Raw genomic sequence first — 17,761 nt, 5'->3', positions numbered from 1 at the left:
ACTATAGGGTTCATGTGGTGAGCACATGTGCCAGAAAGAGTTGAATAAGCTGTCCAGTGGGCGCATAATAGGAGAAATAGCAGTGTTAAACTACACTGTAGCTTTAAAGGTACCTGTATGTTAGACCGGTGCGCCGCTGACCATTCGGTTTCCCTATACACATGATATGTTTGTGTTGTTGAGGCCACGTAGTGAACAGTGAGGAGAGGTGAAGTATTACTCATCTTTGTTGTCTGGTATGGAAGCGCTCCAGCAGCGCTCGCAGGATGTTTCCCGGGATCTGTTGATGCCGGTCAATGAGGGCCTGGACGGCCTGCTTAACTTTTTCTGCCAGCTCATCAGCATTTACGTCAGGGTCGTATGGGATGGGGTCACCCAGGTAAGTACACAATTTGACGGGAAAGCCCCCATACACGGGAACTATGGGAAGCCGAAATCTATCGTACAACCAACGAAAAAATCTCAGTGTTCCCAGCGATCGGAAGCTTTCCCGTACATTCTGAGTAAACATCGGAATTATCTGCACTTTTGCGGCAATGGCGACCTTTGCAAAGCCCTTGCGCTTTCCCCAGAGCAGCGGGTATGTCTTATCACTGAACAATGCCTCCCGGACTCCGCCCGGAGCGATGGCCAAGAGATGACCACTCTGCAGGGCCCGTACGCACTCCTCCTGGGGTCCATGGAACACACTAAACACCTCTAACAGCAACTTGAAGCCTGGGACCTTGAAGAGGAAGTGGTCAGCTACAGAGTGACAGGTGCGTCCTTTCTGGATGAAAACATTGGCCAGGAAGTAGTAGTAGTCAATGGGGATAGCTCCATGGTAGTACACGATCAACGCTGCGCCCTCATCGGGGATCTTCTCCATCCCACAGATTTCATATCCGTGCCATATGGCTCCATGTCCCTCCCACAGTATGGCCAGGGTCTTCCTGGCTCCGTCCCATAAGTTGTCCGAGAGTAGAGCCTCTCTCAGCTTATTCTTTCTCTTGTAGACATGGAGGAAGAGAATGGACATATAGATCAGTATGATGATGAGGATAGGCAGTATGATGAAGACGATGGCCAGAGGGGTGAAGACCCACATCGAGTACTCCCGAAAGCAACTGAAGGCTGCCCACTCGGCCCACCATGCATGGAGCAGTGTCAGGAAGGAGATAGAGTCCTCTGCTACCAACAGGCACGGCTGATCGCAGCCGTCTGACATCCTGCAAATGACAACTAGGTCAGTTGATGTCAAACCGTAGAGAACGAGACAGCACTGGGAGGAGAGATCCACACATCTGTTTAGTCACTCAGTTTCAATCTGTTTGTTACTTGATTCTCCTTTTCGGGGTGAGCTGGAAGCCAAATCTGACCTAGAGACATCCTTTAAAGAGGCCAACAAGAGGCCAGACAAGACTAGAAGTCCAACAGGCCCGCTCACAGGACTGCGAAAGTGAAAGGCTTGTAATTGTGATTACATTAAACTCTCTAGTTAGATTATATACCATGATATATATAATCTATAAAACAGGCCAGGGAACAGAATTGTGATTGGGGTGAAAATGAGTGACAAGACAGATGGAACGATATAAGCAGTGAGCCAACGACATCACATTGACATCACTGTCAGCCAATCAAGTTGTGTGTCTGGACAGATTATGCCCATGTATGGAGATTCCTGACACAACAGTACATCACAGACTGACCTCAAAACCACCTGCAAAATAATGCCCGTCCGATATATATACAGTATAAACAGACACAGTGCTGATGATGTCATACTCTTTGACATACGGTAGTGTGGTAGCGCCGATATTGGCTACACAATATGTGTAATTGTCCTGCCCTCTTCTGATTGGACAATATTGCTATATAGATAGGCGCAACTCCCCAAGATTGCATCTATCTAGTTACCCATCAATCCCAATTGACTTAAGGTTCTTTAACAGACACTGCAATAAGTACTCTGGGTCACAGTACGGATGTCATAGACTGATTTAAAATGGTGCAAGTGCAAACAACAACTGTTTCATGCTGCATTGAGGTTCATAACCAACTCCCCCTATAAGACTCATCACTGTACTCTGTAGTGTACACCCTAGCGAGACTGGGAAAAAAGCCTTGCTTTTTTTGGACCCTGGTTTTGGATCATTTACAGACCAGACTCATACTGGCTTCTGTGATTCCCTTAGTGAGCTTTAAAAGGATTGCCATGGGCACACTTCACCCAAGCATTGCTCCTGCTTTGGCGTATAGCAAATGTTGGTTCTCTTGCTTTATTAGTTTATAGGCAAATTCCGTTGCTTAGTTTTTATATATTAGCCTTTATTGGTTGCATTATTGGATGTTCGTGTTCTCCCTCTGAGCTTTTTTGGTAGTGTGTACTGTATTTATGAGCGTTGCATGTTGTCCTGTTATTGTCTTACAAACAAAATCAGTATTTGGACAGCCACATCAGGACAGGAGCATGTTTTTCAGATAATCGTGTGTTATCTGAGGGCATGTTCACCCCTGGTCTTATGCTTCACTAATCCTTGTTCATAATGCTTGTTCATAATGCTCAATAGGTTTTTCCCTCACAAGTCAGGCCACACAGACGACGGATAAGATAAGAAGCCTATACATTACAACATGCGTGGTGCTGCATGTATGCATACGGCTATGGATGACTGAATTTCTTGCACTTGTGCATGTAATTGCACTGGGTGGTGCAGCCACAACCATAATTAACGTCTGGCACAGTAGGGAAGGTTGGTGCGCACATATCCAATTCAGTCGAGCAAATCCGTAGATTGGTGGGGCATTTAAAAACCTTATTGTTCTAAGAATGGAGAATAAGATCCTCATTAGGGAGATGATCTTTACCTCCAACTAGATGTAAAACACAATAACACTCCTGGGCCATAATTAATAACAGGCCAGGTCACTGTGCTCAGGAACTACAGTAACACTAACACCCATCCTTCACTCTCTCTTCCTCAGATCATTATGCACGAATCCCAGTTATGGAAGATTTGGTGTTGAGGTCAATAAGAAAACACAGTTTAGGGTTTAATTTGCTAAACCATTACAGGCCTGTAGCTCTAACATCTATCTAATGAAATGCTTGGAGAAACTGATCCAAAACACATGTCTTATCATCACTCTTGGATCTCCAATTTGGATAAACAAAGGTATAGGTACAGTACAGGCTCTCCTGCATCCTGGACATGCATTGAAACTATGCCATATTTCTTAAAAGGTTTGGTATGCATTAGGCCACGGACCCCCAACTCTCTTAGTTACAGACCTGTAAGGGTTCATATGGTTACTAACTACCCTTGGGGAAGTTAGATTGCGTTATGAAGCCACTGGTTTCTAACGCAATCCAGACCTGCACTATCCAGTCAATCAAGAAACTACAGCACCTCCAAGTCCCATCACCACTGGATCCATACTGTAACTTGCTCTCCAAACAGTTGAGTCACAGTCACAGGTTGACAGGCATACTATATGCTCACTATAGTGGGTGACATTCATTTTTTTGCCGAGTGCGCTCCATCATTTGATGTTTTCCCGAGAAGAGAGAGGATATACAGTTATTGGGTAGCAGGAGAGGTAAGAAGAAAAGAAAAGAACACAGGATACAAACAGGATAAATAATCAAATATATACACTGTACATATACAGATGGCATGTGTAGTAGCACTGTAGCAGACAGTATTGTGCATGATGTTTAGAAAATGTCTATGTGTAGCCTACGCAATCTACGCATGTCCTTTTAGGAATGTGCATACAGGTATGTACACAAATGGTCAATACTATTTACCATTAAATTGTAATTGTGTTCAATGAATTTGCCTTGGAATTGATTATCACGCTGATGTATTTTTCCATATGAATACAGTTCCCAATACGTTTATTATGTATCATTTCATCATATCGTATGATTTTCATACCATTTAGCCACCAAAACTCATTGGTATTCCCACCCACAAATTATACAATTGTGTCACCTCATCACTGACCCGCAAAGCACTCAGAATCACACTCTACCTGCTCTTTGTCACCCTTCTTGTAAGTATATACTATAGTGTAGATTTGTGCAAAAAGGCCTGTTTAACAAGAGCTTTGTTCCCATAGCCATATGAGCTTTAAATTAAAACCCTCCTCTTAAGTTACAAGAAATCCAGTCTGTGGTTGTGTAAAGTGTCAACCCACGTCTTTGTTGTGTGACCCCTGTAATTATTACGTGTTAATTATATGGTGTTATTCTGTACAATTATATCTATGTATTGCTCGTTTGTGTTATGTATGCACATATTGTGGAAAATAATTTATCTATCTATCTATCTATCTATCTATCTATCTATCTATCTATCTATCTATCTATCTATCTATCTATCTATCTATCTATCTATCTATCTATCTATCTATCTATCTATTTTGCAATATATCATAGATTTATAACCTTTTGAATACTTGTTAGACAAGTCTATTCAAATGTAGTGTCAAATTGCTGTGCTGACGGCAGCAACATCATGTAACGTAGCCTACTTCAATTGTCCTCTCTGGATATAACACGTCTTTTGTGTTTTACCGCGTAATCATGGCATCTTGTCGTTTCGTCACAAGGCATAGTCTTATACCAACTTCACATCCTTCACACGTTCACATTACAATTCATTTAAATAGAAAGAAAAATCAAGTGAGGGGCGTCCACTGTATTTATATCGGCCACGTGACGTCTTATGTCGTCATTTAGTTCCCTAAACAAACATTAGTAGACTGGCTGGCAAACGATTTACGTCATAAGTGCTCTAAACATGACATAATCTTCAAAAGCATGCATTGGAGTGGCTATAGTGACCTTACAAAATAATGGGTTTCAATTCAAACCTTTTCAAACCCCCAGTTCAGTATACATGTATTACTCCATAGACCCCACCCATAACTCTGACAGTGACGAAATGTAACCAAATGGACCTAGAATCTGCTCAAGGACCCCACTTAGAGAACCACATCATTTTGAGAATGTTTCCACTAGACATTGCGATAGCGGAGGGACTGAACAGGGGATGCTGTTCCCCTGGTCGTGGCATTGTATCAGCGATTCCCCCAAGGGTTGGTCTTGTGAGTGGAAGGGTGTCCTTTTTCTCTCCAGTCTCTAGGGAGCACAGGCTAGCACACAGTGTATAAACCTATCTGAGTGGTTGAGTCAGGAGAGTGGGTGCGGCCGCCCTTGAAAACTGTCTGGAATGCAGACATGTGCAACTATTACCCAGATGCTATTAGACAAAATGTCAAATAGCTTTTATGAGGAGACATGTTAGGGATATTTAGTAGTCCTGGTCCCGTAAGCTTCTATGTGGTTTTGTTTACAATAAATTGCTTTGGTGTACCACTGAGCAGGTCGTGTCATAAATGTGATAGACGGAAATAGTTCTCAGAAGTGAAAAATCTTATAACCCATCAGAATGACCGGTATGTACATACAGCTAACATGTGTCATTGTAATGACATGACCTGTATTTCGGAAACACGTGACACGGGAATGTTCAATGTCAAAACTGTCTGTATACCTGCATAAAAACAGAAGAAGATAGAAATGCTTCAAACTCACACACTGCTGGTCAATATTGCACATTATGGAATGAAATATCTGAATAATCTTCCTCTCATCTAGGCAAGTAACAGTATGTTCTCTTTGCCGTACATGTCAAGCCTCTCTTTAGTCATATGCCTCATGATTCTGAGTGAGGAGGTATGTGTTTCTTGCACAAGTAAATAACTATCAGCAATGCATTCCATGTAACACCTGTGGCCTTCATAGTACGGCCTTGTGCGGCAGCCAACTGGTCTGCATTATCACAACTCTTTAAAGGATTTCTAGATAGTATATGACTGACTTTCTGCAAAGATGTTTTGTTTATTATTGTTAGTCATGGCCGTCATTCTTTTCATTTAAGTTACTGCATATAGAGCCAGAGCGTGCAACACCTTTTCCCCTCTTTTAGGTTAGATGAACGGCACCTGACCTCACCACAATGTTCGGTGTGTGCATTACCTTTCCTGCTATACTAGTGGGTCATTGACATAAATAAACATTCATCCTATAGTCAGAGTTAGGAAAAAAACTCACTACTATGCATGAAACCAAATGCCTATTATGTGAGCTGGAGTTTTGGTGAGCACCAGCAGACAAGTCTGTCTTTTGTGTGAGTCACGACTCACGAGGGCAAGATGGGAGGCAGCCGACGCTCCTCCTTCTTGGTGTTAATCATGGCGTGCATCAGAAGTGGACGGGGCAGTCCTCAATCAGCATTCCAGCAGACGCACAACGTAGACATGATGCAAACAAGTGACTTGGGGACACTGTTGCTGATAGCAGGGGCTTGCTTGAGAGTCTTAGGACTTGGTTGCACGTGGATGTCATGCACCAGTGCGTAACTAAGTGTAAATCAGGCATTACGCAAAGTGGAGAGCTTTGGAGACACACGTAAGAGGAATGTGGGTGGATTCAAAACACCTTGTTGCAAGTGTAATTAGTGTACAGATGGGTAATATGGATCTCTGTCGGTTTTCTGCTCTATATGTAAAGTGTCTTGAGAAAGTTGAGACAACTTGTTGTGATTTGACACTTGACACACATCGAATCGAATCGAATCGAATCGAATCGAATCGAATCGAATCGAATCGAATCGAATCGAATCGAATCGAATCGAATCGAATCGAATCGAATCGAATCGAATCGAATCGAATCGAATCGAATCGAATTGAATTGAATTGAAATGAAATGAAATGTAAACTAGAAAAAGTGCCCTTCTGGGCACAGGTCTCCACCAGGTTATCCACAGATCCGTGCAGTTAGAGGTAAAAACACTTTTCGGCCAGTTATAGCGCCACCTTGAGGCTGAGTTGAAATTGTTCATGTGGCATTTCGTCCTCGGCCTAGTGGAAATGTGGGTGCACAATTTCACGGAAATCACGCGATGTGTTCATGATTTGCAGCATTTTGTTTGAAACTGAGCACTCCTGTGAACTTTGGAAGCCAATCTTAACCAATCAGGATGGAGTCTGAGAAATCTGAAAGACCCGTTTCGTTGAATGGCTCTAGAGAGACTGTGTACCAATTTGCGTGATGTTTGGACAAAATCTGTAGGTGTACTGTGCAAAAACTTGTTTTGCACAAAGCGGCCTCCTGGTGGCGCTATAACAGGCCGTTCTGGAAAGTTTGGGGCAGAGGTTCATGGTTGGCATCCAGGGAGTGTGTGTGCAAAATTTGGCATCGACCGGGTTAACGGTGGCTGAGATTAGCTGGTCACGGACGGACGGACACACGGACGGACGGACGGAGTGCAAAACATACTCTCCCCATGCCTTCGGCTGGTGGAGACAATTACAATGGAGAGAAACATTTTTGTAATCAATACATGAATACATATAGAAACTGCTATGCACAGATCTCCGCCAAGTCAGGTACTGTAGGTAATTTTGGGCCAGAAATGCGCCAAGAATTCAGTCATGACTATTAATCATAATGTGTACCGATTTGCGTGATGTTTGGATAACATCTGTAGGAGTAAGCAAAATATAGTCTTGCCATGCCATTGGCCTGGCGGAGACAATCATGAAATGAAGCAAGGGAAAAACCATGTAGTGGCTCGTACTCGGGTGGAGAACTTAAGGCACCAATTCTATAGGATCTCAACTTGACTGATTGGAAGGGTTTCCTGATAGGCCAATCAGAACCTCAGCTTGACTGATTGGCAGAGCTTCATGAAAGGCCAATCATACCCTCAGCTTGACTGGTAGGACTTCACATGACGTTTGAGTGATGGCCGGCATCTGATTGCATCCCACATCTGGATGCTCCGATGTATCGGCCACATATCCGTATCGGCCGATATTTGCCGTTATCGGTCGATATCGGTATCAGCAAATCAAACTGGCATAACCGATGGCAGCAGCCGATATTTATCTTTTGTTGATAATTATACATTTTGCGTTTGCTATGTTGGTGTGTTGGTTATCTGCAGCCATACCAAGCTGTAGATTCTGAACATGTCTTGTATTAGTCCGGCAGCCGGGGGTGTGGAGTGGGAAATCTGGTTTATTTTGACCCTTACGTACACACTATATTAAACAGGTCTTTATGGCCTTGAGCTAATATACTGTATGACGCAGTCTCTGTCAACAATATAACTCATTGAAGGTTAAGCACCACGCCTCTGGGCGTCACTGCGTTCAGAGCAATGTCGATGAAAAAGGGAAAAGGATCAATTACACCGCCATAGCCGTTGTTCTCTCACATTGTGATGCATTATGGGTCAGTGGGGTCACAGGGGTTGCCTTCACAGAGCCTATGCTGGTGTAGAATAATAATAAGGTTTACATTATACAATGTAAAATCTTCTGTGTTAAAGGTGCTGTAAGTGCTATGTTTTGTTAAAAGGTTAAAGAACTAGCAAGATATGGGGGAGCCATACCTTTGGTTGTTGGCATTCAAAGCAACCAAAGGTATGGCTCCCCCATATCTTGCAAGTCTGATCGAACCCTAAAAACCCTCCCACGCACTCAAGATCAGCCAACGCAGGGAAGCTGTAAGTACCTTCACTAAAAACCCCTGGACAACGCTCCACACACGTCCCAACCTCTTCTCCCTTCTGGCTCCAAAACTATGGAATGCACTTCCCATTACAATCAGAACTGCAGCCACACTCCCAATCTTCTGCCGTAAATTGTAATTGTAAATTGAACTATGTTAGGAGTTAGGACAGTCTCCCCATCTCTCAAGCTCTTTAGTAAAGATAAAATATCAGGTGGGTCCCACAAAGATCATTCATCAGCTTTTGTTAATTATTACTCCTCATTTCAATGTTTCATCACTTCCAATTTCACTTCTTTATCGCTGACCTGAAAATGTATTTTCTGTTTACTAAAGAGCTACAGAGGCGGGGAGACCCCAGTTACTGAACACTCTACACAGCAATGACATGGGGATATACAGCTATTTATGCCATATACATGCAGCTATTTAATGCTCATGAGGATTTTACAGATTATGTTCTAGTTTTATGGATTCACTAAAGACAAGTGTTGTGACAGCTCTTGAGAGATAAATAGCTCATAATATATCCTCTGCGAAAATATAGCGTCATGTTGAGCTGCTTATGCCCGGAAGTCTGTGTGACTTCAGGGCACTGTGTGACTAAAGAGCGTGTGGAGTGTGGCTGTATATTCATGATGTTGTGACGATGACGCATATCACAGACTCTATTGTTTGCACTTTGTAAAGACGGTGACATGCAGGTCAGCTCATCAAGATGTTGACTGGGACAGACAGATCTGGAAAGGCACGCACACACACACACACACACACACACACACACACACACACACACACACACACACACACACACACACACACACACACACACACACACACACACACACACACACACACACACACACACACACATAGGCAGACAACACTGAGGATATGATCCTGTAATTGGGTCAATTACATTTAAACACTCTGAAAGCATAATTAACAATAATAATGTTTTGTTTTAATATAATGGATTGGATGGATAATGGATTCGGGACTAGGTTGGTGGAGGGTGTGTAGAGCCCAGGATCACATTAGATAATTGACACAGGGGTGAAAAATCGTGGGATAAAAAATATATAATGGATTCAAAGGTGAAGAGGGCTATCACTTGGATAAACAATTTGAACACACACACGCAGGCAGGCAGGCAGGCAGGGAGCAGGCAGACAGACAGACAGACAGACAGACTTGCGTGGAGGCAGGTGAATAAGCTGACCTGTACATGTAGTGATGTACTGATGTACTCTCTCAAAGTGGTCTTTGAGGGGTTTCCAGGTTGATAGCCTACCCTACTTGATAGTCAGGACAGGAACAAAAGGGGGCCTTACATTGCAGCTCTATAACTCCAACTCTCAGCGTTATGGGTGTCCATAGTACAAACTGGGGATCCTAGGAAAAAAAAGTTGAGAACCACAAAAAAGATGGGAGATGGATCAGGTCCACCGTCCACACTACGCAAACCAGTGTCAAACACCACCAGGCTACCTCAAGGGGTAGAGAAACAGAGGCCAACAAAACACCTGCCGGTGGGATCAATCTCCAGCCCAAGCAGACACTGAGACAGTCTGGGATACGCCTGGTCGCAGATAGAAAATAATACCACTGTGACCCAGAACTTTGGAGGGCCGTCGTTGACGGCCTGTGTGTGTGTCTGTGTGCGTGTGTGTCTGTGTGCGCGTGTGTGTGTGCGTGTTTATCCAGCTGTACACAGGCGTCAACATCATGCCTCCTGGTTTTGGGGGGTTTCAATGAGCTTGGTTTGTCCAGGTCAAATAGCACAGCAGCATAACGCATAATAATGATTGATTTGTCCAGCCATCCGTTCAGTTAATCCATGACAGAATGAGAGGACATAAGGATCAGCATCACACATAATTAAAACTCTACTCACATAGTCTAACAGGGATTCCAAAACCTAAACACCTAAATAGACCCCCCTATAACAAAGGGGTAAAAAGTGGAAAATAAGTACCGATATACAAGCTCATGTTCATGCTCATGTTGCATTGCACAATGCAAGGTAATTTTTGTTATAGTTTTTTAAATATTGTGCAAATAATATATTGTACAATAATAATGACATGCCCAAATAGACACGATAGAAAGTGGCACAATAAAATGGCAAAATATTCTGATGAATAATACTGTATTTAACAATTATATGCTTTCCAATTGGTCTCCCTGACGTGACGCCTGGTGGTGGCTGCCACTTTGAAAACCTGTGGTCTAACTAAACTGTCATAATCATATGACCATGTCCCCTGCAGTGAACCATTAACCCATGTTGATTATAACTGGAGATTCCTTCAAGTGAAGTGCCAGACAGATTACACACGCATGGTGCAGCCTTGCAAGACGGTAGTCTCTAGGCTACTCTACAGCAAATCAAAAGCACAAATTACTCAAATACAGTTTTAAATGTATGAAACGTGTCTCATTCTCATATAGTCATACAGGAGATAGAAAAAACTCTAATCCTCACTTGTGCAGGAACATGTGATTATGAGCTTCAGGCATGTTAGGCTACTTGTCAACCACTAGGTGTCCTCTCTACACCATGCAGGCCAGGGGCTAAGTGTCTGTCTCAAGGAAGAGTAAGGTGAGACCTTACATAAAGTAGCCTACTAGCCAAGATACAGTAAGTTACAGATAGGTTAAATAACGTTGTATTCATTAACACAAGTTCCAGATTGCACCTTTCATAACGCAGAGGAATGAGGATACTTCATTGTGAAGCAGACACGCCTCCCGTGTTTGGTCTCCACCCACAGTATAAAGAGCAGTGAGTTTCAGGTGGGAGTGCTGTCAGTAGCTGACAAACATACAGTCTGTGAAGTGAAGTCGACACTTTTATTCACCTGCTTAACCCCATTAAACGGGACGCCGGGGACGGGACACCTGAAGCAATGCTCTTTTCCGTACGGACTTGAAAAGTGTAACACAGGGATCATGTTTTTTATTTGTGTAAAACATGTAGTTTAAAGGAAGATATTTTAGACAAGTTATTTTATATTATACCAACATGCATCCCTAAAGTACACCTCGCGAAGTGGATTCTTTATATTTCATAAACCCGACGAGCTATGGGAAAATGGGAGTTAACAATGGTAAGTCAACTGTTACATTTTTACAGAAATGTGGATTTGAAATTGATATACATTTTAATTTATCTAGTTAAACAAAATATTGTGATATTTCCTAATATGATCTCATCTTATGTGTTGCTACCTAGCTGTGTGTTGTAATGTAGCGCCAGCCTACTCAAATAAATAGTTGTAAATTCTCTATATGCAAACTGGCTAGACTAGACTTCTATAGGTCCACTCATATGCTATAGAAAGATATCCTCCTTGCAGCTGTTGATGGTCAATCATATGTATGTATGTAGGTCATGCTGGCAGGCAACTGAACATTATATCATGATGTATAGCTATTAGTGGAGCCACCGTTTTCTGTAAGCTAGTCTGAGGCTTTGTGACTGACAAAAGAAAAAGTTTCCTTCTCAATAACCCTCAGTTTTATACTTACAGGCCACCTTATATCCAGGTCAAATAGCATATATATATATATATATATATATATATATATATATATGAGAATCAGTGGCCTACAATATTCGTGACTGTGATTTTAGTCTACTTCAGTGATTTAATGATGATCTGTCACTGTCAGTTATTCATTTTTCCATCATGATTCATGACAATTTCCAGTGGGCTGTGAGGACCAATGCACCGACTGTGAAATCCAGAGTTAATATGAGAATTTAATGAAATGAACAATGAGGATTTTGCTGTGTAGGTTCTTGTGTACAGCCCTTACGTCACATGTAAACTGGTGACATGGTTATTGCATAAAGGAGCTGTCTCTTTGTCTTAGGAATTCACTTTGTTTTGGTTGATACTATCCTGAAAGTGCCTGTTGTTCGTCATTACATTTGGCAAAAGTGTCCTTTTGCCAACTTCAGATATTTACATACAGTAGTCCATATCTATCAGTTGCTTTTTTATATAATTACTTAAATTGAGAACTTTTGAAAGGTGACCAAAGGCAGCAGAACGAATTGCACAGTGATGACATTATGAGTGGAGGAGGAGGTTGCTACAGTTGTTGTACATACTGTATTGTCAGTGCTTGGTACAATATTGCCTACAGTATATTGGACTATAATTTACATTGTAAATGTCTCGCATATATATATTTGCAACACTCTGGAAGCTTTTCTATTGACAATAGTAAAATGAATTAAATGTATATTGATACTTTAGTTTGTTTAATAGAGTGTGTGTAAGTTAACCAGGGTGTTTCATAAAGAGTGTGTGAGTTAACTGACATCGATCTCATCTGCATGATTATTGAATATTGGGTATCTCTTCAAACAATGATTCACAACATTGATTTACCTGTATACAATTTATTGTTTATGAGAATCCCAAATTATAACATAGATAGACCGGTATTGTGTTGGATGGATAGCTCTAATGAACAATGCTGCATGTTTGTGTAATGTCACCAGAAATCCTCAGCGTTAATGTATCCACTTGTAACTCTGAGCCCTACCAATGTAACCAAATGGACCCTTCAGGGTACATTTGTACCAACCATGTCAATGAATTGGTCATGTGCTCTGTCAAGTGTAACCAACCCCCCTCATTCATTAACGGTGATAATTTAAGACGTGACAGGTGAGTAATGTTGTTGTCATGTGTCCTGCAATGATGAGCTTGGAATAGAAGATATTGTATTGTAAACTGCCCACAAAATCTCACACTAGACACAAATCTGGAATCTGCAATATCTATGGGCTATGGAATCAGTGTGATAAAGGAGGTCCGTGACATGATGGCCTACTGTCCTCTGTGGCCTCCAGCAGAGGTAACACTATGTTCTAGCTCCTTATGACCGTATAAAGAAACCTTGGGAACTTGTAATAGCATTCAGAGAAGTCTGAAATGTGAGCTTTTTCCTCTGTTATGTGACTGATGAAAATCAGTCACATAACAGTGACTGACTGGCAATCAGAGGGTCCTGGTTCGAACCACAGCTCCACCAGGCTTCATGTTGCCTGGTTAAGTGACCCAGAGCAAGACACTTGTGTCGCTATTCTTTTTCTTTTTTCTTTTAGTTATTATACACAGACAGTAAAAACCAGTAGTGTCAATTTAACTTTAACTATCAGAGTTACAACAGAAAATCTGTGCTCTGTTGTCACTGTAGTTGTGACAACAGTGACACAGTTTTTGAGGAGAGCGATCGTTTATTTATTTCTGTGTTTCCAGTAGTTTCTTTGTCTGCGTTTTTGATTTATGCGACACAGCCGGTCTCATTATACAACAGACAAGCCCGCTTTCATTCAACACACACAGCGGAACTTTTCATAACGGCTGCATTCATAAACCCGTGTTCCTTTACATTATAACTGTGTCGAGTGCTCTTGTAGCATTCTGGAGGAGGCGTTATTGTGAATGCACTGAGGGCTCTCACTGAAACCAAACGCGGTCTCAATGGCTGATATTATCATAATGGAAAACTACTGTGTGTTTTCTCTAAATCAATTTGCGTAAAGCTCCAAGAGTGTACAATTGGAAGTTCAAGTCCGTTGCTCTCCCCTTGTCCCCCATATATGGGGACTAGGTTGGTGGAGGTTGTGTAGAGCCCAGGATCACATTATGATTGACACAGGGGTGAAAAATGGGTTACAAAATCGTGGGATAAAAAATATATTTAAAAAAAGTGTACAATTGGTACACTCTCACTGTCTCACAGTTTCCAGTTTGGATTGGTGTCACAGAGACAAAATATTTTAGCTAATGGGGTTCAGTGGCCTCATGCATATCAAACTGGGGGCCCTTGGAAAAAAAATAAAAAGTTGAGAATCACTAACATACATTTATTTATTCTTATGGAAGTGGAAGCCCCATGACACCCCCATGACATCATATCACACAATGAAACCAAGTAAACCGTTGCACCTCTTGTCAGTCCAAGTCCCTTGAAGTCTTTCTAACGCAGTACAGACCTGAGTAAGGGTCCATTTGGTTCAATCTGTGTTTAATTTACACTCAGGGCTTTAGCTTACCTTTCATCGCTCTTCCATGTCAGGGAGTGACGGCGCTGAAATAGAGAACCTGCTGACATTTACACAATGTTTAGTATTTTTATTCAGAACATTTTGCCTACGATGCACTAACCTTTGCTAATCCTGTATTTGGCCATAAACATTTTCTTTTTATGGAAGTTCAATACCTGGTCATTTGAAGGTACAAACTGCTTAGTAAGCAAAAAACCTTAAAAAAAACAAACATGCTGGCTAATGTCAGCATGTGCATTTTAGGAACACGGTGTAATTATTGCCTGTTGGCTGTGTTTTGACTGGATGGCTAGTCATTACATGCTACACAGTGTAAGGGCAGCCCATCACACACGCAATTCATACACGTCATAGGCAACGCAAGCCGAGGCTTCACACGCTTCAACGTTGACCAGCCGTTCTGGGAGCTTGGTTTACACCCATATAGTTTGGCCAGGGGTATATATTTTGGTCACTGGCATGAGTGCCATTTTTCTTCTGTGGTGTGTGCGAGTGTTTGGCTCACTGAAAGAAAACTACAAGCTAAATGGCTGCCGAGTGCAGGGGTCAACGACGGCACGTCTTTCCTACTATTGGTTGATCAAAGTCAAAGTCATACAATTTGTCACACACGTTACCGCAGTTAAATTTGTTCTCTGCATTTGACCCATCTCTTGGAGCAGTGAGCCGCAGCGGTGAGCTGCAGCCGTGCCGAGCTCGAGAATCATTTGATTAGTAGATTTGACCCCCCGATCCAACCCATTGATGCTGAGTGCCAAGCAGGGAGGCATTGGCATTTTTACAGTCTTTGGTATGACCCGGCCGGGGATCGAACCCCAACCTCCCAGTTTCAGGGCGGACACTCTAACCACAAGGCCACTGTCTGGTATCTGTCTGGCCACTGTCTTCATACACGGTCAAAGTTCACCAGTGTTGAACTTCACCCTGGCCTCAACGTGCGTAGGAATTTACACGATTCAACCAAACATCTACCACTTACCCAAGGGTGAATCTCCTCACTGGCCAGTGGAGAGCTTTTTCTCATATGAGCTTCAGGCAGTACTACTTGGTCAACCAGGAGGTCTCCTACCCGAAACCAGGGTCTACATTGTTCAATGGAAGCGTAAGGACAGACCACCTCCAAGTTCCAACCATTGCAGATGTACAGCACTAGTTGTATTGAATTAACATGCTCTTTTATACAGTTAAAATAATGTTTTTGTCATTAAAATAAGTGGAGTTCAGCTTTAATTTATAATCAAATGGACCCTTTGGCTTGTTAAAGTAGAAGTACCAGCACTCAGGATTTGTTGCATATGTTTGCTCGGCCACCACAAACTGACATGGTGGTTTTGACTGGGTAGGCTTACCGTGTTGTGTTGCTTTGAATTGTATGTGGCATTACCCTGAGGTGAAGTTGGTTGGTGTTTCAGTTGTATATGTGTGTGTTTGTCTGTCTCTGTCTGCTTGCTGGGTCGTGCAAGCTGTTTGCTTACGGTGGTTTTGTTGCTATTTTTATCACCTCAAGGTCCAGCCCTCTGACCCTCTACTGTTGTGACCAGTCACACACCTAAATATATTTTGTGTTGACCCATATAAACCGTACTGTGTATTTCAAGGAGAAAGAGCTATTTTAGACCACTGGAGGATATCCAAGTTGCAGGCCCTTTATCAGTGTGCATGCATCTATAGCATCTATATAGCATCTATAGCTTCTGGTGTAATCGTCTAAGCGGCGATCTGCACGTTTTGTACGAAAGTATCATCAAAAATATACTTTCATTACAAATGTAAAAGTAAATGTTATACAGACTGGTCAATTTCACAATAATAATGGTATTGCATTGTAATTAGTATAATAATGCATTAATGTGTTCATCACTTAATGTTGCAGTTGGTAAACATGTCAACACATTTTAATAACTAGAAAAAGTGCCCTTCTGGGCACAGGTCTCCACCAGGATGAGCAGATGTGAAGAATTCCAGGCAAAGGTTTTTCCTTGGCCTCTAGGGAGTTGGCATACAAAGTTATCCACAGATCCGTACAGTTAGAGGTGAAAACAGTTTTCGGCCAGTTATAGCGCCACCTTGAGGCTGAGTTGAAATTGTTCATGTGGCATTTCGTCCTCGGCCTAGTGGGAATGTGGGTGCACAATTTCACGGAAATCACGCGATGTGTTCATGATTTGCAGCATTTTGTTTGAAACTGAGCACTCCTGTGAACTTTGGAAGCCAATCTTAACCAATCAGGATGGAGTCTGAGAAATCTGAAAGACTGGTTTCGTTGAATGGCTCTAGAGAGACTGTGTACCAATTTGCGTGATGTTTGGACGAAATCTGTAGGTGTACTGTGAAAAAACTTGTTTTGCACAAAGCGGCCTCCTGGTGGCGCTATAACAGGCCGTTCTGGAAAGTTTGGGGCAGAGGTTCATCGTTGGCATCCAGGGAGTGTGTGTGCAAAATTTGGCATCGACCGGGTTAACGGTGGCCGAGATTAGCTGCTCACGGACACACGGACGGACACACACACGGACGGACGGACGGAGTGCAAAACATACTCTCCCCCCATGCCTTCGGCCTGGTGGAGACAATAATTGCTTACACAGTCAACGCCAGCAATGCCACTTCCACATTCACATAACAATAATGATTCCACTTCATGTATGTTTTGTATTTATAATCAGAGTCTGCAAAGTATGTCAAGTAAAAGTGAATGAATTACTTTCCACCACTGTGTATACCAGTGCTACAGTATATAATACGACAACTTGTGTTTTCCAGAACCCAGTTCAGGAGTGGTGCGATGAGTCCGAGGATGGGGTGGTGTACGGGGTCACCCTCCGGCGCACGCCCCTGTCCCCCAGCCCCAGCAGCGGCGACGCCTGTCCTGGCTCGGGTTTCGTCAAGTACCGCACCTGCAAGGTGCGCCGCCTGAAGGCGGCCACCCTGGAGCGCCTGGTGAGACACCTCCTGGAGCCCGGCTGCCAGGACTACAGCAGGATCTTCTTGTCCACGTACAGAACCTTCACCAGCACTACCGCGCTCATCCAAATGCTCTTCCAGAGGTAACGCAACACGGGAGGAGGAGTTCTGTCCCGACTTTGTTATGTCGGTGT

The 17,761-nt window shown here is 42.7% G+C and overlaps 2 protein-coding genes across 4 annotated transcripts in view; one reads left to right on the top strand and one right to left on the bottom strand.

The window, feature by feature from the left end:
- Positions 1 to 220: 220 nt before the first annotated feature.
- LOC310868504 (DGAT1/2-independent enzyme synthesizing storage lipids-like) lies at positions 221 to 1,207 on the bottom strand (the record flags this gene model as incomplete). The annotated part of the gene is made up of 1 exon (XM_083778959.1): positions 221 to 1,207. The coding sequence occupies one exon, from the start codon at positions 1,205 to 1,207 to the stop codon at positions 221 to 223; it is 987 nt and encodes a 328-aa protein (XP_083635085.1).
- Positions 1,208 to 11,387: 10,180 nt separating this feature from the next.
- LOC310869522 (ral guanine nucleotide dissociation stimulator-like 1) overlaps positions 11,388 to 17,761 on the top strand; it is a 28,667-nt gene continuing 22,293 nt past the window's right edge. For all 3 annotated transcript variants that reach the window (XM_083780301.1, XM_083780299.1, XM_083780300.1), the window contains exons 1-2: positions 11,388 to 11,685; positions 17,427 to 17,710. In XM_083780301.1, coding sequence (XP_083636427.1) covers positions 11,662 to 11,685; positions 17,427 to 17,710 — 308 coding nt within the window. In that variant the 5' untranslated portion in view covers positions 11,388 to 11,661. The remainder of the gene's footprint in view (positions 11,686 to 17,426; positions 17,711 to 17,761) is intronic.

The sequence above is a fragment of the Protomyctophum parallelum genome (genome assembly GCF_964188405.1).
Source record: "Protomyctophum parallelum genome assembly, chromosome: 13".
Classification (NCBI taxonomy): Eukaryota; Metazoa; Chordata; class Actinopteri; order Myctophiformes; family Myctophidae; genus Protomyctophum; species Protomyctophum parallelum.
This window is presented reverse-complemented; position numbering and strand designations above follow the sequence as displayed.